Genomic DNA, 27,425 nt, shown 5'->3' with positions numbered 1-27,425 from the left:
TTTTTTCTTTTCCATGCCATTCCATTTTCCAGTACTACAGTTTGGAAAACAAATTTTGCCACAGCTTGGAGCACAGAAGAAAGTGAGGCTCAGTTTCTATTAATTGCAATATTTGAGAAGAGATTTCTCAGTGTACCACAGGTTCTTCAAGAAACTAGGCAGTTTGTGTAATTTTTTTTTTTGCTTATTAAGATAAAAACGAAAATAATTTTACTCCAAAGAATTATGCAATAGTTCTCATGTATTAGGTGTATAATAGTTCCATTATAAATAAATATTTTTTTTCTGAAGTGTTTTTTCAAATCCCGAATAAAATTTAAATTGCAGTAAACAATACAAAACTGTTTTCATTTATTTTAAAAATTGTATTATTTTAATACATATTTAAAGAACAGATCACATTCAAATGTAACCCAAGAAATTTTTGAAGAGAAATGCAGCTCTCCTCTTGAGTCTTTCAATTCAAAGTCCTCATAAATGAGCAAAATTGGGAATGAAGATTGCCTCAGTGCATCATTGGATGAGTAAATACTTTGCAGACTGCTATGAGTCCATACTATTATTTGCAAGCTGTTCTATTCTTCATCATATCTATTTATACTTGAAACCACTTTGTGGACTCTTATTGTTTTACCATAAGCAGATGCTAGAAAGAAAAGAAAAATCTATGAATTTGATTGTTACAAGGTTGATTTGTTGATTGCTTTATTACAAGGATGTATTTATCTCTGTTGCTTGACTAGTCACAACCATTTTTTGTTACTTTTTTTCCTTTATTCCAGAGAGCACAGTCAGATGAACTAGAAAAAATAGAAAAGCACAGCAAGGCATCCAAGGAAAAAGAAAACGCCAAGTCTTTGGATAAGCCAGAACAGTAAGAACATACTTATGATAGAGCAGTTTTGCTCACTTCCAAAAACTTTCTCTCTTGTAGTAAAATATGCATAAACCACCCCCCCCCCCCCAAGTCTGTACATACTGACAGTGACTCATAGAATTTTCTTTAATCGCTTCTTCAGGTTCCTCTATGAACTCTCACTGATTCCCAACTTTTCAGAACGTGTGTTTTGCATCCTGTTCCAATCAACATTTTCAGAAAGCATTAGTTCAATCCGTCGCAAACTTGAATTGTTGCAGAAACTGTGTGAGGTAGGTTGTGCTCTGTGAAAAAATGTATCTAAATTTCTGATTTTTAATCTTTTGAAGCTTTACTCATATTTCACAAGTTTTCACTTTATTTACTTGAAGTACTCGTTCAAAATCTGAAGGATAGCAGAATAGAACATTTTATGATTGTACCTTAATATCAAAGTGAATTTTAAGATTAGCTTTTGCTACTGAATTATATAATACTGTTAGCATCAATGAGTATCAGTCTCTGGAAAACAGTGCACCTCCTTTTGTTAAAGCAACAACTTCCCTCTTCACAGTCACTGTTATCACTCTTCTTCTGAGGAATGCCAGTTCAGCTAACCTTCTGTTGGCTTGGACTTGACAAATGTGAAACTTAATATCTCTGATATCTAAAATCAGCTCGAGATAGCAGTGTTGGATCTAGTCAAAAGAGATTCCTGAAATTTTGCAGTCCCATGAAAAACAAATACGTAGCTTTAAAATGCAGGTATCATCAGTATTTTAATAACTTAAAACTCTTTCAATTGTTTTGTGTTTTACTCTGTAATATCTTTTCATTTGATTAAATATTTTAATTGTTCAATCTGAGTGTTTTATGAACTTCTTTATGCATTTTCTGTGAAATTAAATATACATTTCACAATGCCAGTATCAGTTAAGGACTGCTATTTTGTTTTTTTCAACAGGTCGTGTCTAATAATACTGTACAGATTTACTGTTATTTTTTTTCTGAGTATCCATTTTGGAGATAACATTCTCCATTAATAAAAAAATTACTTATTAATATTTTTCTACTTCTGTGTGTTGCAGTAGAAGGTAGCTTCCTTTATCTGAGCCTTTATACAAGTATTATTTCTAAACACAACATCAACAAATCTGCTCATTAACTATAAATCTTAATGGGACTTTGAACAGAATCTTTTTCTCTGTGTTTTAGACATTGAAGAATGAATCAGGAGTTATGCGGGTTCTGGGTTTGGTTCTTGCCTTTGGAAATTACATGAATGGTGGAAACAGGACACGAGGACAGGCTGATGGGTTTGGACTCGATATCCTGCCAAAACTGAAAGATGTGAAGAGCAGCGTAAGTTGATTTGAGACTACCTGAAAGCCTGAGAAGGTTAAATTCTCAGAAAATTATTTTGTTTCTGAATAAATGGTGTGAAGCTTATGAAGGCATGTAGAAGAGATTTCTTTTGTTACAATGCCTATCTGATCTCGCTTCTAGAGATGGATGTATTTCTGTAGAATTATGGAAATTAAGTATCTATTTTCAGTACTGTACAAACAAAAATACCTACAATTTTGTTTTAGTTATTAATCTGATGTACATTTGACTTTCAGTATGCTTCATAGTTTCAACTTGTCTTGTAATTAGAAGCAATGCTATGACCTTACTGTTAAAAGCTTATTGTGGAAGTAGAAGGAGTTCCATGCTGATTGAAAATATCTGTGAGGAGAAAAATGTCACTCCTGAAAATGATTGAATGGGCATCCAGAGCATTTGGGATAATACAAATTCATTCTTTATATACACCATGATTACAAAGTTTGTATTTGACATGGGAACATGCAGCCACCTGAGTAAAGGACTTCTTGATTCAAGATTTGTCTAGTTTAATCATCTCAGTAAAGGGAATGATAAGTGGTGTTTTTTCTTGCTCAATGCTAAACAGTACTTTGTGTGTTACCAGCAGTTTCTGGCTTTGGGTAATCATTTTGGGCTTTCATTCAAGTATCTGCTTTTGTTTACAAGGAAACAATAATCTTAGAGTTTCTATGGCTAATGAAAAACCTTATCTGAATGTGACAAATTATAGAAATAATTCTTGAGCATTAAAATTTGTTCCTTCATCTGTCTGGTGAGTCACTGACAAGATCTTCAATTCTGCAAACGGCAGAAAAAAGAGTTAGTTTCCCTTCTTGGTCCCTCACTAAATATGCATTTTATAGCTGCTGGATCAGGTCATGTGAGTAGACCCCGAGCTGAGAGAGCATGTCAGCCATTTGCCCTTTTTAATGGGTGGAGGAAATTCCTTCTTGCATACTGTTTTCTTTCTTGGTAAACCAAGGGAGTGGTGTGATGTGAATGACACTTCAGTACAATGTGTTTAGGGCAGTTTACTCTAGCTGCACCTTCAAATTGACTCTAGATCAAATACATCACCAGTTTTAGAGCTCTGTTCAGCAGGAGATTTAGGCACACTAAATTTAGTTTGGTAACTCAAGACTTAGTATGTAATTTGCTGGAACTATTTTGACTATTAAGCTTGCAGTTGCAAGATGCGTTTTCAATTTATTTGCTTCTGATCAGTCAGGAAAGTCCTTACAAAATCCTTTTTCTGAAAATACCTGAAAACTTAATTCTGTCAAAAATCCTCTTCAAATGGAAGATTTTCTGCTGAAGTTTCATTAGAGAGATTACAGAGGGGAAGCAATTAAAAAGCTCCCTCAACCCCCAATGATACCCTTCCCCAGCCCCCCCAAATTTAATTTTTAAAAATAACTTTCTTTGCTTAATTTAACTTTGCTTTGGTCATAGTTGAAGTGTTCCAAATGAACTTGCATACGTGAACCCAGAACAATTTCTCTTTTTCCTCCTTGAAAATTTCATAATATAAGGGTTTGGTTTCCAATCAGGTAGAATTATAAAAATCAGGAGTGTGTTACGTGTTTTCTCTTTCTTCATTTTATTTAATAATTAAATGGAACGTTAGGGTGTTGTTTATTTTTTGTGTGGGTGGGGTTTTTTGTGTGTTCCAGGGGTTTTTTTGTTGTTGTTTTTTTGTTTTCTTTTTAGTAAAGGGACCAAACCAGCAAAGTATTTTTTATACACAATATATCTCATTTATCTGAGTTACCTCTTCTGATTTTTTTTTAATGTGAGTTTCAGTAACACAGCAAACTCTATCCCCTTCTATACAGGACAACAGCAGAAGTCTTCTATCCTACATTGTCTCATATTATTTGCGTAATTTTGATGAGGTGAGTGAAAATTCAAATTAACTTTTAAATTCAGATTAAGTAACGCAACTTACTAAATTTGCTCTTCTGCAGGCAAGATGCAGAAATATGTACAAATATTCTCAGTGCTTTCTGTTATATATTTTAGTATAGAAAAAACATAATGAGCACTGTGTGACTGTTCATTTATGTTTTTGTCAGGATGCTGGAAAGGAGCAGTGCATCTTTCCTCTTCCAGATCCACAAGATCTCTTCCAGGCTTCACAACTGAAGTTTGATGATTTTCAAAAAGATCTCCGCAAAATGAAGAAAGATTTGCGAGGTACTGAACCTAGATAAAGTGCTAATTTTATGTTACAATTATCTCTCTTCTATTCTTGTTTCTATCATTTTGAGAAACCAGATGATACTGTAAAAAAATAGCTGTGTATTTTTAACTTCTCAATTACTTGCTTGTTTCTTTAGTTTGCTTTTCTATGATCATTTATGCCATAATCAATTTTCTGTAGATAATCTGTGAGAGGTTTTTGGATTGTACAGCATCGAAACAGTTAGGTTAAATCTTCTGTTTCAAAACCAAACCAAAAAACTAATTTAGTTTTCCCTTTGTGCAAGGTGATTTCACATCTTTGACCATAAAGAGCACTGCAAATAGTTGGACTATGTCAGTGATTAAAAAAAAAAAAATGAAAATAAGGTTTGTACGAAGTTCTAAATACTATCTAGCAGATCAAATAATATATATGAAATTGTTAAAGGCACTTAAAATATATGGGCTTTATTGAACATTAATATGCAAAGGAAGTATCTTTTTCTCCTCTTATTGAATGTTTTCTTTAAATGAATTCAGCAAGATTAAGATATATTTGCTAGACTTTAATGAAGAACATTTATCATGTATTTCTTGTTAATGTGGGGATCTAAGCACTAAATTTGTTAAGCAAGAGAAATGAAAGCTAGAAATGATCCATGATCTTCAATATTTTTGCAAAAAATCTCTGCTAAACTGGTCAGTTACATTACTGTGCTTAATCTTTGAGGGAGAGATTAAAATCAAGGGGTGATATTACTGTTGCCTTGCTGCTTTCAAATGCCATGCCTCCAGAGACCTAAGAAAGGTTTGGTAATCCATTAATCCCTGAACAACCTAGAATGGGAGGTTTTCTATAACAAAAAAACATATATGGTTACTGAAGAATATCTGACCTTCTCTTCTTGCTCCTATAAAGCTTTCCGTTTTTATACTTGAAAACTTATTTAAAATATTTTAGGTATTTAAAGTATTTCGTTTTTTTATTATTTAAAGTTGTATCAAAGTTATTCAATGTGACGCTGAGGAGTGAACTGTAGCATCATCCATTTACTGCTCCTGAACAATCTAGGGGGCAAAAATCCCTGAATTGTCATGAATACTTGTCTCTGTAATTCTTGCAACTTCCAGATTGTCTCAGAGCTGATATCAAAGCTTGCACATGTAAAAGAAAGGTACTTAGATCTTATCAAAAAAATATACTTGAATTCAGGAGCATGTTATTGAATATACAAGGGGGCAGATTTTATTCCTCCCAAATTCACCAAAAATGGGGTTTTGTACATTAATGGTTGAATATTTTCACATCAAGATTGAAGTTTGCATGCAGACACAAATCTCGTGTAGAATAAATCCACACTGTGAAGTGATTAAAGCAGGGATTCTGGAAAAATGCACATTACATGCTTCTATATGCCTTCAGATTGCAGTTGAATTCTTTCTGCGCTTCCAATCCAACCCTTAGGCTCAAGAGTTTGTTGTCAGTCTTTTCTGTAGTTAATGAAACTGAAGAATAACTATGAACACCATTGCTCTTTCGCTATTATATTTGGTACAAACCTTTTTGGGGCCATCATCAGCAGCTTCGTCCTATCCTGAATATGAAGTGACAATTTCAATACCAGACTCCAATATCAGTCATGACTTCTTAATAGTCTTCAGATAAGCAAAATGCTTTTGTGTTGACTTTCTTTTTCAAAGAAAACTGTCAATATAAATTAAATACCATTAGTGTTAAATGATTTTATGATCACAAGAGCAGTAGTCGTAAAAGAGTAGTAGTAAAATTTAGTAATACACTAAAAATTCTGTGTATTCTGATAGCTTAATTGTAATGATTTCAGTGAGATAGAATACCCTGTCTCAATGACAAGAATTTCTAAATAGAGTACAAACTTTAACAGAATGCATAAAATTACTTCAAAGGAGTTATTTTTCTCTGCAATTAAGTATGCTACCAGATTTACTAATGAACATGTGGAATCTTATGAGTTGCTAGAGCTAGTAGGTGCCTTATCAAATGTCTGAACAGGAGGAGGGTTGTATGATGCTGAGAAAATTCTGACAGAAGTTCTAAACATGAACTTACTCCTGTGAAGTCAGTGCAAGTAAATGAGTATTGATTATTCCTGGGAAACAGTGACTTTAAAGGCATAGAAATAAATGCCCAGGATACATTAGAATTTTATACTGAGATGTGCACTGTACCTTAGACTTATATTTATCAGTAATTAGATGGCAGATTTCATGAGTGGATTTCCCCATTTGGTGAGGGTGAGTGTTTGATTCGTTCTTTGTCACTGAGAAACTGAAAATTGCAGATAATACTGATACAGGCAGTATCAACAGTTTAAAGGTATTCTGTTCATGTTAGTTTTAAATATGTGGAAAACCATGCAGTGAGATCATGCTTATTTCATGCTTATTATGTGAGAAGAAAGTGTTGGTTCACCCAGGAAAAAAAAAATCGTCTGCAGGTATTTTATTGCTGTCTTAGAAAACTTTCTATTATCATTATTCAAAGGTAAATTTAATTCCAGAAAGATCCTTTCACAAAATTAAAAAAACAACAAACCAAAACAAACAAAAAATACAGAATACCCACAAAGTAGAGGACAGTTATTAAAAAAAGGTTTCATTGCTGTAACAATAGCAGTTCATTTTATTACTGCTGCATTTTTCCATCTGAAGATGTCATAGTATACACAGAGACATACAGAGACAAATAATCTTTATGATTCTGTAAAATAATTTTTTTAATGTGCTCTTCCGCAGTTTGGACTTATGTTTGGGTTAGAGTTATGCTGACTGGTTAGAAAGAAAAAGGAATCATGATGTTCGTACTTCTGTTTTCTTCACTTTTGACTATCAAGGCTATTGTCCATTTTCAAGTGTTAATGAACTTTATGCCTTGGCAGTGTGTAAAATTTTAGAAAAGAAAATCTCTTCTAGTATTTCAGATTAAATGTGCAACTCCCAAAGACTTTTAGAAGCATGCAGTGTGCCTGTTGCAAGATGAATGAGAGAAAATTGGGCTTTTTAAATAATTGAGATCCAAAGGATGACACTTATATACCAGATTTTTTTTTTTTTTTTTGCAACATAGAAGACCAAAGAACAGGTAGATCCTCTTACTAACAAATCAAGTGAGTTTGGCTCCATCTGTTGCTCCTGGATTTCACAGCTCTCCAGGATTCCCACTTTAGCCTTTTTGACTTCAGTGACATATAGTTTGTTAAGCAACTTGATCTGCTTTTGATCTCTCCTGGCTGTCAGCAACGTTCCTTGATGCAGTCATGCCAAGCAATGACTTCTGTTCCTATGTCATTCCACAGAAGTAACTTTAGCACTTGCCACATGACTTAAATCAACTCACCATGTAAAGAAAATTGGGCATCCAGGGTCACAGGAGCAGTGTGTGACTCTCACTGATTAGTACCTCTGTTATATAACTATTAGTGTCAGTATGTTTCTTCTAGATGCTTCAGAGTGCTCCAGGTAGAGCAGAAAGATGTGGAAAACACATATTAAATCAATCAAGATTCTAAACCTCTTTGATCTGACACTCTCCTAAGATAAAATTTTGGTTTAGGAAAATGTTGGATTTGTGGCCCAAAGCCACAATGGAATTGGATGAAATTCTTCAAGATGTATTTAGTTTAGGAAAGAACTAGAACACTAGAATGGCATTGAGAGTTACAGAATTATGGCAAGTTGAAACTGTTTAGAAATTGTTCTTTGGCTACACATTAGCATTCTAGCCTTACAACATTAAGTTTATTCTTGCTAATCAGAAACTAATTCATCACTTGTCACTTATTGCAAAACTTTAACTGAAGCTCAGCTAAAAGGGAATTAGAAACAATGTCAGGCAGAAAGTAAATCTGACTAGTAGAAGAGATTAATAGTACAGTGAGATGCAGATTGCTATGAAATTGAGTTGAAATCATTACTTGTTTATATGTCATAATGTCATACTTAATATATTTGATTGGAAACTGACTACAAGCAGTAATTATGATAATTAAATATTATTTTTGTAGTGATGCTTTCTTTTCCTATTCTGGGTGTTTACAGCTCACTGAAAATTCTCCATCCAAAAGAAGCTAGGCTGTGTGGCCCAGTACATCTCCTTGATTTGGAATAAATGTGACTGAGAATGTTTATAAAGTGTTAAGCATTTGCAGAACATTTTGTATTTTAAAAGTATGTTCCAAGAAAAGCCCCAGAGTATCTTGGAAAAATACATGCTCTCTCTTTTTTTCAGTGCTTCTTACAGTCACCTAAAGTTACCTATTCAGTTTGGACCTGCTAGTTGTAGAGCTGTTATGTGCTGTCTCGTTTAACACCTGCTGTGTGAATAATAGCATTGGAAGTATCATCTTGTACAATAAAAAGGTTTTTAGGGGTTGTATTTGGGATGGTGTTAAATGAGTCACTGAGAGAGTTCAGACAGCAATAGGCTTGCTAATCATTCCTCTTGCCTCAGTACCTTGAGAGTTCCCAACCCTGAGAGTTCAACTGAGCTGTATTTTGAGATGGAATTTTCCTCTTCATGGTCAAATCTGTGTCTGGGGTACAGGGATTACTTCGCAAAATGATATTGCATCCACTATTTGTTGTTTAATAAGTAATATTAATGCTTTCAGAGTATTTTTTTAAATGCAGCATTTTATTTGTCCCTCTCTCACATGCACAGACACATGTATCCTTGTATCTTTTCATATTCTGAAGACTGTATTCCATCTCAGCTCTGAATATGGATGTAAGACTTTCAAAACATTTCAATGCTGCTTCTTGATCCCAAGGAAGAGTGGTATTAATTGCAACTTCAATTAACAAACTTGAGCAGCCTTAAGCCATTTAGGGCCCCACTTCAGATGAAGAAAGGGAAGGGATTCTAAATTTGCCCTTCTAAATCTGATTGTCCTCTCCTGAAGGAGGAGAGGGACAATCTAAGGATTGATAGATTTTCCAGTTAAGCAAAGGCCTTGAGCCTAATCTGGTGTTCTGTCTTTTAGAAACTAAAGTTTGGTGAAATGAAGTGCAAACTAAGAAATTTTCCAAAAAGTTGTTTGGTTGTTTTTTAATGTGTTTGTACACTGATGTTTCAAGAGAAGACAGAGCTGGAGTAGAGAGAATTGAAATGAGAAAAAAAATTGTATTCTTTGCAGTTTGACTTTATTGCATCATCAAAAACATTCTGTTCTAAAACAATTTGAAGTTTTTGTGGTTTTGTCGTTCTCTGTCAATAGTTTTGATATAAATGTGAATGAAGATACTTCCCAATTAAAAATAGACCTTTTATTTTTCTTCTATGATCCATAGATCCATATTCTGATGAAAAAAATCCTACAGTCTTTTATAAAAAAAAAGCCAAATCTCTCAAGTTAATTAATAGCAAAATACTATAGCAGCAGTAGTGGTTTGGGTCAGTCCTTCAGTTATCGGTACCACCTACCTTTACAGAAACAGGTATTGTTTTAACCAAATTAAATCTTTACATTTGCCTGCTGATTAACAACTGTACATGCACAAACTCTGTTTGTTCAGTTATCACTGAAAGGGTTAATTGCTCCAGCTATGCTGCATGCAGATTCCTAAACCTAAACCAGATGTAAACTAAACCCAGTCTTTCAGTCAATCTGTGAGTCATATTTTACTGTCCTTAAAACTCCAAACAAGGAGCTGTCTATGGAAGCCCTTGAAGACTCAGCAGTTCTTAGTGTAAGTCATTACAATTCCAAAAAAAATAAATAAAAGGAAATTAAGAGCTCTTTCTGCATTTGTGGCTGGGTTCATCAGAGTGTGTCTTTTGATGAGGCCAGCATTGTTTCCTTTAGATAAAGTCTAAACTTTCTTTTAAAGTCACAGGTTGCAGTTGTAAGGAATCCAGAAAGCACTGAGGAAGTTGAGAAAGTAATGATTGTTGTTCTATAGATTTCAGACAAGTAAGACACAGGCACATCTCCTGTGGAAGTCTGAGTACTCAGAACCTCAGAAAATTAAGGACATCATTTCAAAGCTTCCATAAAGGCTTAAAAGCAAAAAGTCTATCAAGTCTCAGTTAAAGGTGTGCTCTCAATTATCTTAATCTTGAAAATCCTCCTGACTTCTAGAAGACTTCTATACATGTATATGTAGTTTCTGAATTAGTTAACAAAAACAGCTTAATGGATCTGTTAATTACTAATACAAGATAATTTACCAGTCTGCTTGCTTGGTTTTTTTAATGGGTTGTTGCTTTTTTGGTGTTGAGTTTGGGGCTTTTGTTTGTTTGTTTTTATTTTTCATTTAGTTTTTATAATTTGGGTGTTTGAAAAGAAAAATCTGGTGGCCCATAGTTATCCCAGTCAAAGAAAATGCAGTAAGCCTGAGGAGGAGCTGGTCGTCTCCTCACCCATTTTGTTCAAATGGAGATCTGCTATGTTTAGAAGAGATTTATGCATCCAGGGGCTAAAATTTAGCATTCAACAGAAACAGCTGGAAAATGTGCATTAGAAAGATAGATATTCTGAATGTTGAAAACACTTTTTTTTTTCTCCTTTTCAGAAAGGTTAAATTAACTATTTATGATAAGGGGACTGAGTGCATTTTACATCACTTACCAGAATCACTTACTGAAAATGTTAATGCAAAGCACAAATTGTTTTGTCATTTTCCTTTGCCTTATAGATGTCTCTTAAATGATACTGGCTGTTGTGAAACTGTTTTTTAGTAAATTGACCTGAAATAAAAATAAAAGAGAAAAATAGGATGAGCAAGCTGGCACAATAGTTTGAAAAATTCAATTAATTGTATTCTAACACAGAAACAGAGAATGAAATGAATTCTTGAGATACTGGATACAGCTGGAATTGTAATTTGTTTAAATCTTTTAACTGGTTTTGAGCACAAATTTTTCATATCAAATTCCAGATCAGGAGCATTTGAGACACCTTTGTGTGTATGGGCAAAAGGTGCCAGTTTGAATTGTCCACAAGAATCCATTTTGATTGCTTCTGTGGAAAATGACATACAGCTTGCTGCAGCATATGGTCTTAAGAGGAGATGAAATTAGATGTATTATCAGTTCCTTCCATTGTTTATATATTGCTTTTATGTTAAAATTGATTTAGAGGGCTGGAAAAAAGGTGTCTCTGCCCTTGCCACCTTCTGCTTAGGATTTGAGATCTTTGGAAGGAGGACTCAAGTGCATGATTTGGGACTAAAGAATATCGAAACCTTTACCTTGCTTCAAAGCAACTGAAAGTCTCTTTATTCCTGTTTGGGCAATTCAGTCTTGTGAGATAAGTTTCTACCGAGTACTTGGCTTTTGTGGCTGCCTATATGAGTCTCATTTGTGGGGCCTTGAATACCCTTCAATTCTTTCATGATAAGAAAATTCAAAATCTGCTTGAAGTAAATGGAGTTTTAAAAATCTGCTGAATTTTTCAATTATATGCAAAAACATGCTAAGTTTTTCAATTGTATACACACTTGCTAAAATGAGAGAATAACTAAACATGAGAATAGGGAACTTAATACCAAGTTTTGAGTCAGTTAAGAGTAATCAGACAAGCCTTTGCTTTAGACAAAACTTTTACAAAGTCATCACAGCAGATTCCCTTTGCCAATCTATTCCTTTGATATTTGGGATGTTTAGCTGAGCTGCTACATGGAGATGAATGTGTTTGAGTATGAACCTGAGGATAAAAAAGAAATTGAGGGCTGTTTGCATTCTTTCTTAGTTTTTTTTTCTCTGTGTTTTTTCTCCATGTTCCTTAGAAGATATTAAATACCCTTCTGACACAAGCATTTACTCAGTAACTTATTTCTTCATTTGGGCAGAAATACTGGGAAATGGTATTTTGTACTGCTTTCATTTGACCGACACTCTAAGTTCTTCAGTTACAATGAGAAATAGCAATGGTTCATATGAATAGTGAGGCTTTATATTCTAGTGACAAATTACAGAAAATACTAAATTAGTGCTATATCCAACAGGTTGTGCAGGGAGACTTCAATTCCAGTCTTGGTGATTTGGAGAACTGAGAAACTTAGGAAGAGCTTACAGGCCTGTTTATTCTTTGATGAAGAAAACAACTGATAAACTAGTTTAACAACCATAATAATCATTATTATGGAAATAATGACAGGATTTTTAAAATTTTTAAAGTCTGAATGCTACATACAATTTATTTACGCTCTCTGCAGCAAGAGAAAGGGATTTTTTTTCCCTGTGTTTTCTTTTTTGTTTTAAATTATTTACAGAGTGTTTGCAATTCAGGAATAAGGTGAAAAATGGACCTGAACTTATTCTTCTGAACACCATTGATTTTAGTCTTTTCACAGAGAGAGGGGTGTGGACAGAAAAGAACAAAAATTACTCCACCAAAAACTGGAGAAACAAAGCTATGGTTAAATGCGCACCCTTTCCCACAGCACACATGTGCACAAACAAGTCAACTGTGGGAGCTCTTCCAGTACCTGAACAGTTAAAGAAGAGCCAATTCATTTTGACAATTGATATTACACGTTTTGTTGAAATGGGTATAGGCTAAGATTTTTGGTGGGTATGAGTCTTCGTAATATATTTCACTCACATTGGTTGAGAGATCAGTGGATCAACTAAGCTGCAGACATTCAAGAGAGTACTGCTCTGAAAAATATTTAATCCATGTTCTTTAAAAAGGTATGGAATTTTGGTGATATAAAATGTTATGATAGGTTCTGTTGTCTCTTTGAGCTCTGACACATATTTCTGCATAAGAGAAAAGAATAATCTAAATTCTACATATTACCAGCAGAACACCTCCCTTTGCAGAATAGTACATAGGTCCTTTATTTCTTCTTGTCTTATGTTGTAAGAAAATCCATGGTAATTTCGATCCCCACCCCTATTTCACATGTGTTGCCTAATATTTTTTTAAAAAACTACAGGCTTCCCATTATATAACTATATTTTATATGACTTTGTGGGGGAGGGGTGTTCATTTTTTTATTAATTTTAATATGCCTTTATAGGTAGGCTACCTGTCGAAGTAGATATATTCATGTTTATCGTTCTTCTAAAACTCTGCTGTTATTATTTCTATTTTGCTCTAAGCTTAAAAAAATTGTTAAGCTTAATTAAAATTATCACCCTGGTTTTACTCCACTCATGTGGAGTTACCAGTTAATTGAGTCAGTCTATTTTTTGGTATACGTGTATTTTAAATACTAGGTAAATGCCTTCTTCTACCTCAAAATATTTTTTAATCCTTTAACAAGTTTTCTATCTGTAAAGGCATGATAATAATAATAATTCTTTTTGGATGGTAAGCAAGGAAATGCGTGTTTTGGAATGTGTGCACTTGAACTGGAAATTCTGAGGCAGTATCAAGCAGGATTAATTTCTGTTGAATGATATGAACTTTTCACAGCTTAAAGAGATTTCCCTTATAGTGGAAATTGGAGTTTAACATTCACCTGAAATAATAGGCTTAGGTCTTCTCCTGACCCAAATTAAATTATCTTGGATAGTTGGTGAAAGTATGATTGTACCACTTTACCTACAAATAATCTTTGTGTCAGAGCTGCTTTAGGCTCCAAATTCTCTCGTGGTTTTTAGTCCAATAAGAAGCAAGCTGTTCTTGTTCAAGTTCTCTCACAGAGTTCAAGCCATGATTACTGTACTCGTAAAATCTTTCACTTTAATCTTTTTGCACTACTGCTTTTGAACTACTGCATTTGAACAAAACTCTTCACTACATCTGTGTTTTTTTCAAGTGTCAAGCCCTCATGTGGCTTAACTTGCTAAATTAGATCATTCCTACTATTTGATGGTTTGGCATCTGAACCTTATTTTGATTCAGGCATTATTAGCTGGGGTCAGGTATATCAACACATCCTGGAATCTGAGTTTTTAATTTTGTTCCCATGTAATTCTGCCCCTTAAATTTTTTTTTCTCCCTCAAAACAATTGAACGATTTTGTTAATTTTTGCTACCACTTATATAAACTCGCATGCTGGCCACAAATTATCTGCATATAAAATAGATATAACTGGGAACATGACTGTTCCTGATTCTATTATCATAGTGTTTGTACTTGTGGTGTGTTTGAGGCACATACTCCAGCAGTTTCACTGGATATGAATTAAAGTGTCTTTTATACAGTATGCAGATCCATGCTATGATGTGTCACCCAAACTAATCTGTTACTTCAATTTCAGCATGTGAGACAGAAGCAGCAAAAGTTTATCAGCTATCACTAGAAGAGCACCTACAGCCCTTCAAAGACAACATGGAGCAATTCATTAGTCAAGGTAAATAATGAAACATCACTTAACCTTTTCATGACATTTCAAAGGAAAGCTATGGGAACAATGTTTATACGTTGTGGGAAAGGGACTGTTTATTTTGGCATCACAGAAAGACATGGATTAGTTTAATCAGATGCCACACAGTTCTAACAGATTTGCAAAATTATTCTCTTGTACTATAGGTGACTCACTCTCTTTGCATGACAGCAAAGACAAATGCTATTGGCTTGAGTATGTGATCTTCTAAGTTCAACATTCCAGTAGAAAACAAATTTACAGCCTTTTTTCCTTGAAAAATTATTGAAGCTGGATCTGTTTCATTAACTTCATTCCAATGAGATAATTCCTTTGTATTCGCCAAAAAATAGAATAGGCATAATAGAAGTATTTAAAGGTTTTCCAGATACACTGCAAATCCATATGAAATACTTGGATTTGATTAATGGTTAACACTTCAAGGAAAAAAGATATTAGAAATATCCAGGATCAACTGGCATCCTGAGTATTAGTAGAAAAACACTTGAAAAATGAATAGACTATGCTTTACTAGACCTTTCTTTAACAAGATTATAGGAAATATGGATAACTTGAGGTTTTGACTAATGGTATGTCAGAGCACCTCTTGAAATACTATTCTGCATTGACCAATTTGCTTTTTAATATAAGTCAGAATTCAGTGCATCAGGGTTAAAATTCCCTGATGAGTACACCAACATAATTTTAACATTTTGCTGCTCCTTGTGCTTTGATATTTCCTCTTATAATCGAAGGCAGACCTGTTGTCTCCTGAACAGGCATTCTGTTTCTAGGGCTGGTTCATTAATTCAGTAACCTAGAGATGTGTTAGAGCTACCATATCTAGAAGTAGCTATTAACTGAATGTGCTTTGTATTTGAGAGGCCTGTCAGATTTGCTTGTTTATCTTCCTGGTTAGAGTATCCAAGATGACTATCTATCCAAATGTTCTATGTGGAGTACCTATAGAATCAAAGAATAGTTTGGGTTGGAGGGGATTGAACCAGGCTGCTCATGTGCTGATCCATGCTATAGGACTTCAATTACAGGGAATAAATTGAGCATACCCAAAATATTTAATCATCAAATATGAACTGATGTTTTCTAAGACAAATGTCTACTAGCGAAACCTGGTTGTCTCCAGCACTAGTAGGTATGAACCTATTTAAAACTGGATTCTGGTAATTTATATGGCATATAAATTTTGCAGTGGTGGTATGATTGAACATGTAGCAAGTGCTTTGCATTAGGTTTATAATATGGGTTTTATGTATAGGTAGGGGACATCACAAGTTTTTCTGTAAGATATCACTATTGGCATGTTGTAAATCATGTCATTTTAACCTTATTAACAGAGTAGGAAATCAGACATGGGGATTATCCCTGAAAGTGTTCAGGGCCAGTTTGGATGGAGCTCTGAGCAACCTCATCTAGTGAAGTGTCCCTGACTATGGCAGGGGGATTGTAGCTAGTAAGGTCACTTTCAACCCAAATCATTCCATGATTATATGATTGTGTCTCAGCAGACAGTAAAATTTGTTAAAATTGTGGGGTTTTTTTCTTTTAGAAACCATATTTTTAAAGTATCTAACTTTCAAGTTAGATAACTTTAGAAAGTATCTAACTTTATACTTGTGCTTGTTTTATGATTTCTGGCTATACTTTCCAGAATATAATTCTATATACACTGTATAGTGATCTGGTTTTGCAAGAATATACAATTTCCTTTGTGATTACATGTCTGTGCTTTAAGAAAGTGAGGAAAAAGAAAAGAAAAAAAGGATCCATCACAACCATTATGAGGTTTGCTGTGTTCCCATATTAATAGTGTTGGGTGGTTTACAAAAGGTGGTATAGTGGATGGTACATTGTTGAGTGGTTGACAAAAGGAGAAACCCATAATTTCAGTAAAAATATCACTGTCTCATTTTGATGAAAATAATTGGAAATGTGTATTTGTGAACACAGTAAAGTGTGACTAAAAATTTTCTACATTTTTTTAAAACCTTGGGGGCCATTATGCAGAATTCTGTCCCAATGTAAGAAAGACAAAAGCTAACATATAGCAAAAAGGAATCCCTGGTTAAGTTCCAAAAATAAAGTAATTTAAATACCTTTCATTATGAAATCCTTTGTTTTTACTTCATGGGATTGAATTCCGACTTGAAAGAGGCCATGTTTAAAGCAGGATTTCTCTTTCCTGTTCAGTGTTTGACAGGCTTTTGATCTAGATATTTTTTCTAAGGGCTTTTGTTGTTTGTGTAGACATAATCGATGAGTCTTTTCAGCTAGACTGCACACGTGATCATTTAGAAAAACAGAGGGACAATTCTTGGCACCTTTTGGGGATTTTTTGTTTATATAACATATGCTCTGGGCAAAGAAAAATCAAGCTTTACGTTTTTATCTTTTCAAGTTCCAGTTTCTCTAAAGTCAGAAAAGTTTTAGCTTGTAATTCAGATGAAAAGCATTTTTCATAAGGTTGAATAATTTGGCATGTTTATATGATGCCTTTTCAGAGCAGATAACTTGTGTGCATAATGGGACCCAAAAGTTCAAAGTAGCTAGTTACTTACAGCATATTCACTTGTACATGTTGCAAGCAGCTAAAATGGAAAATGGTTTTCCCATAGGCAAGAAAACTTGGACACTAAATTAAATATCCTTGGCAAGGGGTTAGAAAGGCTGTGCTTTATAAGAATAGTTACTGTTACACACAGTCAGATAACTTTGAGTTATGTTACTGCAACTAGTCTAGCTGATTGTTGCTAATGATGTATTAATTTAAAAGAAAATCTTTTTTTTTTAATGTTAATGCTTTTATTAGATTCATCAGAGACAAAAAAAGTTGTATATCACTACGTTATTGTGAAGATGATTTCCTTTGAAAGCTAAAGCAGAAGAGGCAAGAATGTGTTCCGAATAATTAAATTTTTAGATTAAAATTATAGATGTATGTGTGATGAAGGCTGTTCAGTATTTGCCTTGCTATACAAGTCAGTAGGCTAAACAATCAGCATGTGCATAAAAGTATGCAGATTAGTGACAGGATACCAGTCCCTTCTTGAAGGACTTCAAGATCATTCTTAAAATGATCAATATACTTAACAGAAGGTTAAATTACCTATGCTTTCTTTTCTACAGTGGTGTAGCGAAAATTGGCAAGCATGCTTTATCCTATGCACTGGATTTTTGAGGGTCTGTGCTTCAAAACCTCCAACAAAGTCCTCTGTGTTCTTCCAGGTTCTCTTGTTTTCTTCCATGTTTTTTTCTACTCGTTTTCTTATCTTGTCTTCATTTTGAGTCCACATACTGCAGTCACATCAAATCACCAAATGTATGATGTGGTTTTCTTGCTCTTACAAATGTAATTTTTTTTCTGAACTCCATAGCCATACAATTTAAAAAGGGGGGAAATAAGTGGAAAATATACTTCAAAAAAGGCTATTGAAGAAAAGTTGTCAGAAAATACAAAACTTTTCAACATTATTTTGTTTCTTGTTTAATTTTTTATAACCATTTATCTAAGCATTTCCAATATGTAATATATAACTGTGAAATTTAGTAAAACAATTGTCCCTTTCCATTGAAAGTGTATTCATACCAAACTGTAGGAATTTAAAATTTGCATGCCCCCAATATAGGATATATAGTCACATTTTCTATCTTTGAGTTATTCCCCACAAGTTATCACAATTTGAATGAGAGAGGTTGAAAGCGAAGCCCAATTTGGGAATCTTGTCTCCATTGTTCCATGTGTACCTGTGGATAGATTGGGTTGCAAATACACCAGAGATCACTTCCACTAGTTCAGCAAATTTCAGAAATCACTTATTTTCCTGGTGAAAATGAGTCTGACATGAGGCAGTGGGAAAATGCTGAAGGTACAAATAATCATGCAGTTTGTAGAGGAATTTCATTAGCAATTAGTAATCCTTTAACCTTGTCCCCACGGGACAGGTTAGCCAGCTCATGCTGAAAGAACTGTGTGTGCATGAACCCCAAATGATTCGTAGTCCCCATGTTCTGACTGTGGTTAACTTTGCAGTGAAAAGCAGACTCTGGGTGTTTGCTGTTGGGAGGCTGTCTAGGCTGGGCATTCTTGTCAGCTTGATAAAGCAGGAAACTTATGGCAGGATTGGTAAGTCTTGTTTGGGAAGTGGGAAATTCAATATGTTGAAATCAGATTTCCACTGAGATTCTATATATTGTGAAACTGTTGCAGACTTCAAATCTGTGTAAATCATCCTACATCATATTAAGAAGCCAAGCCAATATAATTAGTTTTAGACTTCAGAGAAAATATTATGGCAAGGGAGAAGTACAAGCATTGCTTGCAGGAGTAACAACAAAAATTTCTGATGTTTGACTAATTAATTTAAAAGCAATAAGAATTATTCCAGTGTAGTTTTAAGTTTGGGACCACAGAGTAACCATTCAATCTTTTGTTCCTTCCAGTCTCATTTTGCAAAATTATGCAGTTCTGCTATTGTAAATGAATACCAGCACCAGGTTTTGTTCTGCTGGACCTAAGAATATAGACTCTTCTACAGACCTAAATTCTAATCACATCTCACGATTTTACAGAATAAAGACGCTAAAATCGTCCTGTTGGTTGAACTGTCTGTAGCTATCTACTTCTTTTGCCTGGAAGAGCATTCAGGAACCCAGTTTCCAAATTGTTACTAAAGGAATGTATAAATCACAATGAGTTCTATTTACCACTGTAGCTGCAACCAGATAGTTGGTTATGACTTGTTCTTTTAGGTCAAGTAGCAAAAGGCTGTGCATCATCAAATGATGGATTGTGAATGAAAAGACTAAAGCATCAGACTGAATCTTGGATGTCTGGGTTAAGTTCCTGGCTCCAGAAATACTGTAGATGATTACAAAATGAGTGCTGCTAGGGTAATCTTAATTCTGGCCTTTTCTAACCCAGAGTGATTGATTTTGCAGATTCTGTTTTCTTTAAATATTGTTTTTATTATTTGATAAATATAAGGGAGAACATAGCAGTAGTTCATAATTTTTCTAAAAATAATTTGAGGAAAATATGACCAAAACATGATTAGGAAGATATATGAATAAATGTGGTTTTGTTTTTCTTTAAAAAATTGCAAGGAACATTAAGAGGTTGGATATTAGTAATTTATGTGGAGACGCTCACTTTAAATATTATTATGATTACCAAAATATACTCATTACTAAGATCTAAAAAATACTTTTTTTTTCCTTTGAGAAAAATGTTGGAGGAATATGAAGGGCAAACAGCATAAACTCACTAGAACAAAATACGGAGGAATTATGCAGTTTAATTTTATGAATGTTTACATTTTTCTGTTAGTATTCTTTTTGCTGAATTGTTGGAGGAGCTTTTAAAACTTGTTCTTTGAGTCCTGAAAGTATTTTTTAAATCTCCCACTGACATCTTAATGCTGATAAATAGTTTAACATCAGCATGATATAAACTTGTCCCTACTTCAGATGTCAGCTCCTCCGCTGGTGTGCATTTTTACATAATAATTCAGCTTGTGTTGCATTTGCAATGCTAGACAGGCTTCACTGAATTGGCCTTACCTTGCTTCAAAGTCCATGATAGACCAAACTCTTAGACTGGGGCTGTCAGCTGTTTTGTGCCTTGGCACAGGATCTAATCTAATCATTTTTGTAGGCATCCCAGTGGTTTCAGACAGCACAGGTATGGTAGAGTTAAAAAAGATGTACATTGTTCTCATGTGATGACAAAATGAGTATCACAACAGCATGAAGTCATTCAACTGAAAAGACTAAAAAAAAGCCTTCTGAAAAGAAGTTACTAAAAACCTTGTGGATAGTTGGGAAGGACAGAAAATTCACATTTTAAATCTGATCTCCAGTAAAAATGTAGTCAAATAAAATTGTTTTTATTACATAGTTCTTGGGATGGAGAATGAAAATTAAGACGACATTAAAGCTTAAGAGCACTTAGGTCCTTCATGAGCCCTAATTACAATGGCACACCTTCTTCAGCACTGTGAAGTCCAGACTCAGAGTTCTCTTTCTGGATCTTTACTGAAAGTCATAGGTATGCTGTCTAACTTGCATCTGTTTCCTGCCTAGTCCTGACCTGACTGAGACCTTTAAGCAGTTGTAGGATTTAAGATCAGTAGCAGGGAACATCGAGCTCAAAGCTGTACACAAAATACAATGCATTTTACTTCTGTGAATGTGACATGACAACATTACAGTGAGCAGCTGCTAAAATTACATAACTAAGTATGATGGCGTGATTTGCTGGAGGTTTTCTGGTTGTTGCTACATTTTGGAGTTTTTTAGAATGTTGGATTTGGATCCCGCTTTTCTCTCCCTCAATTCAGGTGACAAGAGATGTCATCCTTCAAAGGCAGACAAATAACAGAATGGTTTGAGTTGGAGGGGACCTTAAAGATCATCTAGTTCCAACACCCTACCATGCATAGGCACACCTTCCACTAGGTCAGGTTGATCAGAGCCCCCTCCAACCCGACCCTGAACACTTCCAGGGATGGGACACCCATAAACTCTATGGGCAACCCGTTCCAATGTCTCACCACCCTCACAGTGAAGAATTTATAATTTAATATTATAGTAGCTAATGTAAATGTATCTTCTTTCAGTTTGAAGCCATTTCCCCTTGTCCTATCACCAAATGTCCCTGTAAAAAGTTCCTCACCAGCTCTCTTGTAAGCCCCTTTTAGGTGCTGGAAGGCTGCTGGAAGGTGGCCTCAAACCTTTTCTTTTGTCTTCACAGGCGAGATGTTCCATCCTTTTTATCACCTTCTGTGTACTTACTCAAAAAAGTTGCTGCTTAGGTTGGGGGCCCCAGAGCTGGACATAGTACCCCAAGTGGGGTGTCCCAAAAGCAGAGTAGAGGGAGAGAATCACCTTCCTTGACCTGCTGGCCACATTGCTTTTGATGCAGCCCACGACGTGGTTGGCTTTTGGGGCTGTGAGCATGCATTGCCCAGTCATGGTGAGCTTCTCATCAACCAACACACAAGTCTTACTCCTCTTGTCTGTTCTCAAACTGTTCTCTGCCTAACCTGTGTTTGTACTTAGGATTGATCTGACTGAGGTGCAGGACCTTGCACTTGGCCTTGTTGAGCTACATGAGGTTGATACAGGCCCACCTCTCAAGCCTGTCCTCTGGATGGCATCTCTTCCCAGCACCACAAAGCTCTTATGGTGTTGACTGCATCACACAGCATGGTGCCATCAGCAAACTTTCCGAGTGTGTCCTCAATCCCACTGTCCATGTTGCTGAAAAAGCTATTAAAAAGGGCTGGTCACAAATCCAATCTCTGAGTAATTCCACTTGTCACTGCATTCTACTTGGACATTAAGCTGTTAACCACAAGTCTCTGAATGTGAATATCCGCCAGTTTTTCATCCAGCCAGTGTTCCATCTGTCAAGCCTCTGTCTCTTCAGTTTAGAGACAAGGATGTCATGTGGGACAGTGTCAAATGCTTTGTATGATTCCAGGCAGATGACATCAGTACTCTTTCCTTACCTGCCAACACTGGAACCCCATCATAGAAAGCCATGAAATTTGTTGGGCAGTCTTTGCACTTTAATGAAACTATACTGGCTGTCAATATGAATTTCCTTATTTTCCATTTGCCTTAGCACAGTTTTCAGGATAATCTTCTCCATGATCTTGCCTGACACTGACTCGAGACTGACTGGTCTGTAGTTCCCCAGATCTTCCTTATTTCTCTTTTTAAAATGGGGTTTGTGCTTCCACTTTTCCAGTTACTGGAAACTTCAATGGACAGCCACAATTTCTCAAATATGATGGCTAGATAGATAGATAATATGGCTTAGCCATTTCCTCTGACATGGATGAATCTCATCAGGTCCCATGAATTTGTGTACCTTCAGGTTCCTTACCTAGTCTCAAACCCAGTCCTTTACTCCTTCATTCTCTCAGTCCTTGCCTTTGTTGTCTTCAGCTTTGCTAGTGTGGACCTTTGCTGAGGAATACTGAGTCAAAAGAAAATCTCCTTTTATATAGTACTAAGTTTATTTTTGTTGTTTTTTGTTGGTTTGTTGTTTTTTTTTTGTTTGTTTGTTTTTTACTTTCAAAGAAGTTCAGTTTCTGTCCTTGCATATTCAATGAGATTTTAAGCTGGGCTTCTATAAATCTTGCTCACAATCTGTGGAGCTAGCACATAATTTGCATTCCTGTTGTGGGAGGGTGTAATATCATAAGGAAGTATAATTGGCTGGAATAAATCTATATATTAATGTATTTAAATGATCATAGGCTCTAAAAAAAAAGGAACAACACCTTTAGGAAAATGTACAGCATATTGGATGTTCTATCCCAAGTCATCTTCAAGAAATTGGAGTCTGAATGTTTCAATTTGCATGTTCTGTTTAAATGTTCTCTTACCTGTATGCATAAAGATCTCAGAAAATGGGAGAGGGGAAACAGGTATTCTTCATGTTTACAGCCTTTTAGGAATTTTTTTTCATAAAAAGTGTAGAAGGAAGTAACTCTTGATAGGATTCCCAGAAGAAATCCTGCTTTATTCTTTTGTAAAGCTTTCTTAGCATGAATTTACCTGATAAAAAGCCATCCAAATGTACTTGGATCTTTTTTCAGTGTAAATAGAAATTCTCAAAACTATAGCAACTCGGCTCTAATGAGTCATTGAAAAGGCTTTGTAACTGTTGAACAAAAAGAGAAAGAAACAACTGTCTCCACTTGAAAGTTACTGGAAAGCACATTCATAGCTAATTATAAACAAATACTAGTTAACACTTTAAATAAAAAGAGAAGGGAAAAAGCAAAAAGATTCAGGACATAGACAAGCAGATGAAAGGGTTCTTGTTGCCTTCCATCTGAGATTACTCAGATGCATTCCTGTATTCAATTACCTGAGAAGATGTGGTATTCCCTTAAGAGAGATCAGAAGGGATGGCAGTTTCGTGCATCTCCTTACTCATAGCCCTTTGAAACTGGTTCAGCAGAAATAGCTTAAATTGCAGCAGGGACTGGGGCCAGACGGTGACTACAAACAGTAATCACTGGGTCAAGATCATACCACAAAGCAACAACAAAAAATTCTGATGGAACAAAAGCTCTGTCAGGGTGTTCGAATGCAGTTTGAGTAGACTTACAAGGTCTGATTGGAATACTTTCTGAATAGGCACCACCAACAGGTCAGCTTGTTGTGTGACTATGCTTATCTAGTACATTTATACATAGAGAACACTGACAATTCTTATTAGTTGCTAACTTTGAGTCCATTTTTCTCACCAAGTCTTTTCCATACTTCATATTCAATTCTCAGCTTGAGTTTTCTGCCATTTTTTTTTTTCACAAAGCCACTAAGCACAAGCCCCTGGTATAATTTAAAAATTAATGATAGTCTGACGTTACCATCTTCCCCAAAACCCACTTTCTTTTTGATAGTGTCCATCTAAAATGGCTTAGTTCTTCCTAGTGCCTCTCATGCCCCAACCACACTAAATAAAACATGCAAAGAGAACAAACACCAACAAAAATCTAAAAATTGAGGCAAAACAAATTCAGGAGTCTAAAAAGGAGTAGGGATAGAAGGGGAAGGGAAGAAAGAAACTTTTCTCAAGTGCTTTCTATTGATTCTGATATATTTGCTATTCTGCTTTGGTGTTTCAAGGTTTTTCAAAACACAGTCTTGAATAGTATGCTAACTGGCAAAAAAAAAAAAAAAAAAAAAAAACCACCATTCTTCAAGTGTTATTTTGGTGTTTCCTGAGGGTGTTTGAAGATATATGTACTACCAAGAAGATTATGGGAATTTTCTCAGAAGCACTGACAGAGCTCTTGCAGAGTTGGACCTTAGATCCTAATAATACCAGAGCAGCTGCGTGCTCTTGCTTGTGCTGGTAGTTCATCCAGTATTTTCTCTATATCCATTTTCTTTCTACCCTAGTCACATGCTTGAGATACCTACAGAAGGTATCCTCACAGCCTCTGTCAGGTACCTCAGGTCCTCAGGCCTTAAAGTGACAAATGACAGGTTCCATACACTGTTCAAGAAAAATGTTCAAATTCCCTCTGTTTTGTTCTTAGTTTAGTTTTGTGGGGACTTTTTTTGAATTTGTGCCTCTGACAGTGGAGATGTTTGGTGTATTTCCAAAGCCCCAGCTACTATTCACTCATCACCAGTGTGGAAGAAAATATGTCCTTTCTAAAGATCCTGGTAAATCTCCAACAAGGATTTGTAAAAATATTAGTAATTGTTCTCTTTTTATTTTTTTTTCCCGGTAAAAAGGATTTTGATGAATTGTCCTGCTTTTTAATATGTGTATAACACTGGAGCACAGTAATCCTGCTCTGAAACAGTTATTGTACATCTTGAGTTTCCAGTTAGTTCTAAGTCAAATATTTTTTTTTAGATTTTTTTTTTTTTTAATCCTGTGGAAGAGATGATGGAGTGAAATATCCCACTTTCAAAAAAGAAATTGCAACAACTAATAACAGAGACAGTAGATGTTTTTTGCAATGTCTGTCCACACAGAAAGCAGTCTGTACATATACAAAATAACTGCATTCATGTTATTAGCTTTTTTAAAAGTCAGATTTAGTGTACAAGGTATAGTGGTTAAATTTGAAGGAGGCTAGCAGAGAAAGGTTTTTGGACTGAAAAGAAAAGGATACTTGGCAGTACTCTTCATTCATTGTGGCGTGATTTCTGCAGAGAACTTAGCATAACGTCCAAAATGATCCACTGAGGTCAGAGGGGACAATTTGTGGTCAATCAGTGGTTTATATCCTTGCCTTTGAACCCCATTTAATTTAATTTCATCTTCTAGGCTTCTTGAAAACAAAACAATATTTATAGAAAAATGAATTTTACTTCTTCTGAAGACCAGAATTTTCTAAAATTCCTGTGTCTATTTCTCACATTCAATTTTGTGAGATACATGAGATTTTCATAAATGCATAGGTCACTTTAGTGTGATTATTCATATATGTGCCTTTGTAGAAGCTTATATACAATATTTGCAATAATCAAAAAGAATTGGAAAGGCAAACACGCAAAACAATGAAGTGTATCATTCTGGAATGTGGTTATATGCTGATAAGAACCCAAGATTTGAGAGTTCAGTTAATTAGATTTTGTTTGTGAGATCTTCTTTGAAAGCTCATTTTGAACTGCATGAAATCAAGTTTTATGCCCCAATTAAAAAACACCAATGAGTAAGTTTAAGCAAATTTTTTAAAAAGAGGTGATAGAATAGAAATTAGGACATCTGATGTGAGTAATTTTTGAAGAGATACATATGTCCTGTAGTTAAAAGAATTTATATAAGAGCCTTGGATATAGTACAGTCCTCACACTTGGTAAGCAATGACGTAGGGAGGAAGGAATGTACTTGAATTTTGACCAAATATATAAAGTGTTTAGGAAGTATAGACCTTGCTCTAAAAGGAGACCAACTTTAAATAATCTGAAGGTATCTTAATGGAAAAAGCAGGCAAACAGTGGAATGTCATCCAACAAGAAGGCATTAAAGATGCTTTCAAACTAAAAAGGGAAAATATAACTAAATCAGTACATGTTGTAAACCATTGATAAAGTAGTTTTTGGTGTCAAAGTGACCTCTGTTAGAGGTCACATTGACACTAAAATGCTGTGAGTATTGAGATGGACATGTTTTTCAATATGACCTAAGGTTATTTTTCAACTGTATTATTTAAAGTAAGTTTTTCTGAATATATATGCTTTCAGAATTATGAAAGTTGCGTGTAAAGGCCTACAATATAAAGTGTGTGTGAAGGCCAACATATAAATCCATTACTTTTGATTACCAGTATATTACACAAAATAGAGGTGTTAGTATTTTCTGGTATGATGTAGTCTTTAATAGATTTGGAACCGTTTATTTGGATATACTTTAGCAAATAAGCATCAAAAATCAAGTTCTTAGCTGGGGGTGTTAGAAAAGATGATGAGCCAATAAAATGTAGAATATTTAGGAGGAAAACTCACTCAAAAGCAGAAATTCCTACATCTGCCAGAAAACCTGCAAGCAGTCACTGCTATATTAGCTGATGGATTACAAATATATATGAAAGCAGATATGGATATTACATGACTACAAGATTTCTTTTAATGTTTTTCTAATAAAATCAAATAGTATTTTTGAAATAATCTTGCTTCCAGAAGATAGAGGTTATTTGTAGAGGCAGAAGACAGTGCTCAGATATGGTCAGGTGCCATGGTATCCCAGGATTTATCTATTTTTTGATGTGTTGGCCATTGATGATCACTGCATCATGATTGTTGTGGACTGGGTATAGGTATTTTTGTTTGTTTGTTTGTTTTTTGGTTTTTTTTTTTTTTTTTAATTTTCATCAGTTATAGGTGTTCTCTTTGTAACAGGAAGTAAACTTTTCTCCCCTGAATGTTCTTCTAAGGTGGGTACCTTTTAGCTGGCATTTGGCATTTAATGGATATATGCCAAGAATGAAGAAGCCAAATCAGTTCCTTTCAGGCACTCTTTTTACACCTGTGATGAACTGCTTTGCAGGAAGAAGTGATAATAAAGATGCATAATATTGAGTGAAATGATGAAGTATAATGCATTCTGGGACACTTCAACTGGATCCCTCAGAACTAAATTTTTTCCTTCCCCTACTCAGGGGAAAACTTAATTGGAAGTAGTTTACCAATGGGGTGATTAGTACAGAGCAAAGTACA

The 27,425-nt window shown here is 34.9% G+C and overlaps 1 protein-coding gene across 1 annotated transcript in view; it reads left to right on the top strand.

Annotated features, from left to right (window-relative positions):
- The window catches only part of FMN2 (formin 2), a 152,097-nt gene that overhangs the window by 89,458 nt on the left and 35,214 nt on the right, over positions 1–27,425 (top strand). The window contains exons 11-16 of the mRNA XM_062488953.1: positions 783–874; positions 1,020–1,149; positions 2,072–2,218; positions 4,060–4,119; positions 4,300–4,420; positions 14,604–14,696. Of these exons, the coding sequence (XP_062344937.1) occupies positions 783–874; positions 1,020–1,149; positions 2,072–2,218; positions 4,060–4,119; positions 4,300–4,420; positions 14,604–14,696 (643 nt within the window). The remainder of the gene's footprint in view (positions 1–782; positions 875–1,019; positions 1,150–2,071; positions 2,219–4,059; positions 4,120–4,299; positions 4,421–14,603; positions 14,697–27,425) is intronic.

The sequence above is a fragment of the Cinclus cinclus genome, chromosome 3, assembly GCF_963662255.1.
Source record: "Cinclus cinclus chromosome 3, bCinCin1.1, whole genome shotgun sequence".
In the NCBI taxonomy this organism is placed as follows: Eukaryota; Metazoa; Chordata; class Aves; order Passeriformes; family Cinclidae; genus Cinclus; species Cinclus cinclus.
The sequence above is the reverse complement of the archived record's forward strand: the minus strand, read 5'-3'. Positions and strand labels throughout refer to the sequence as shown.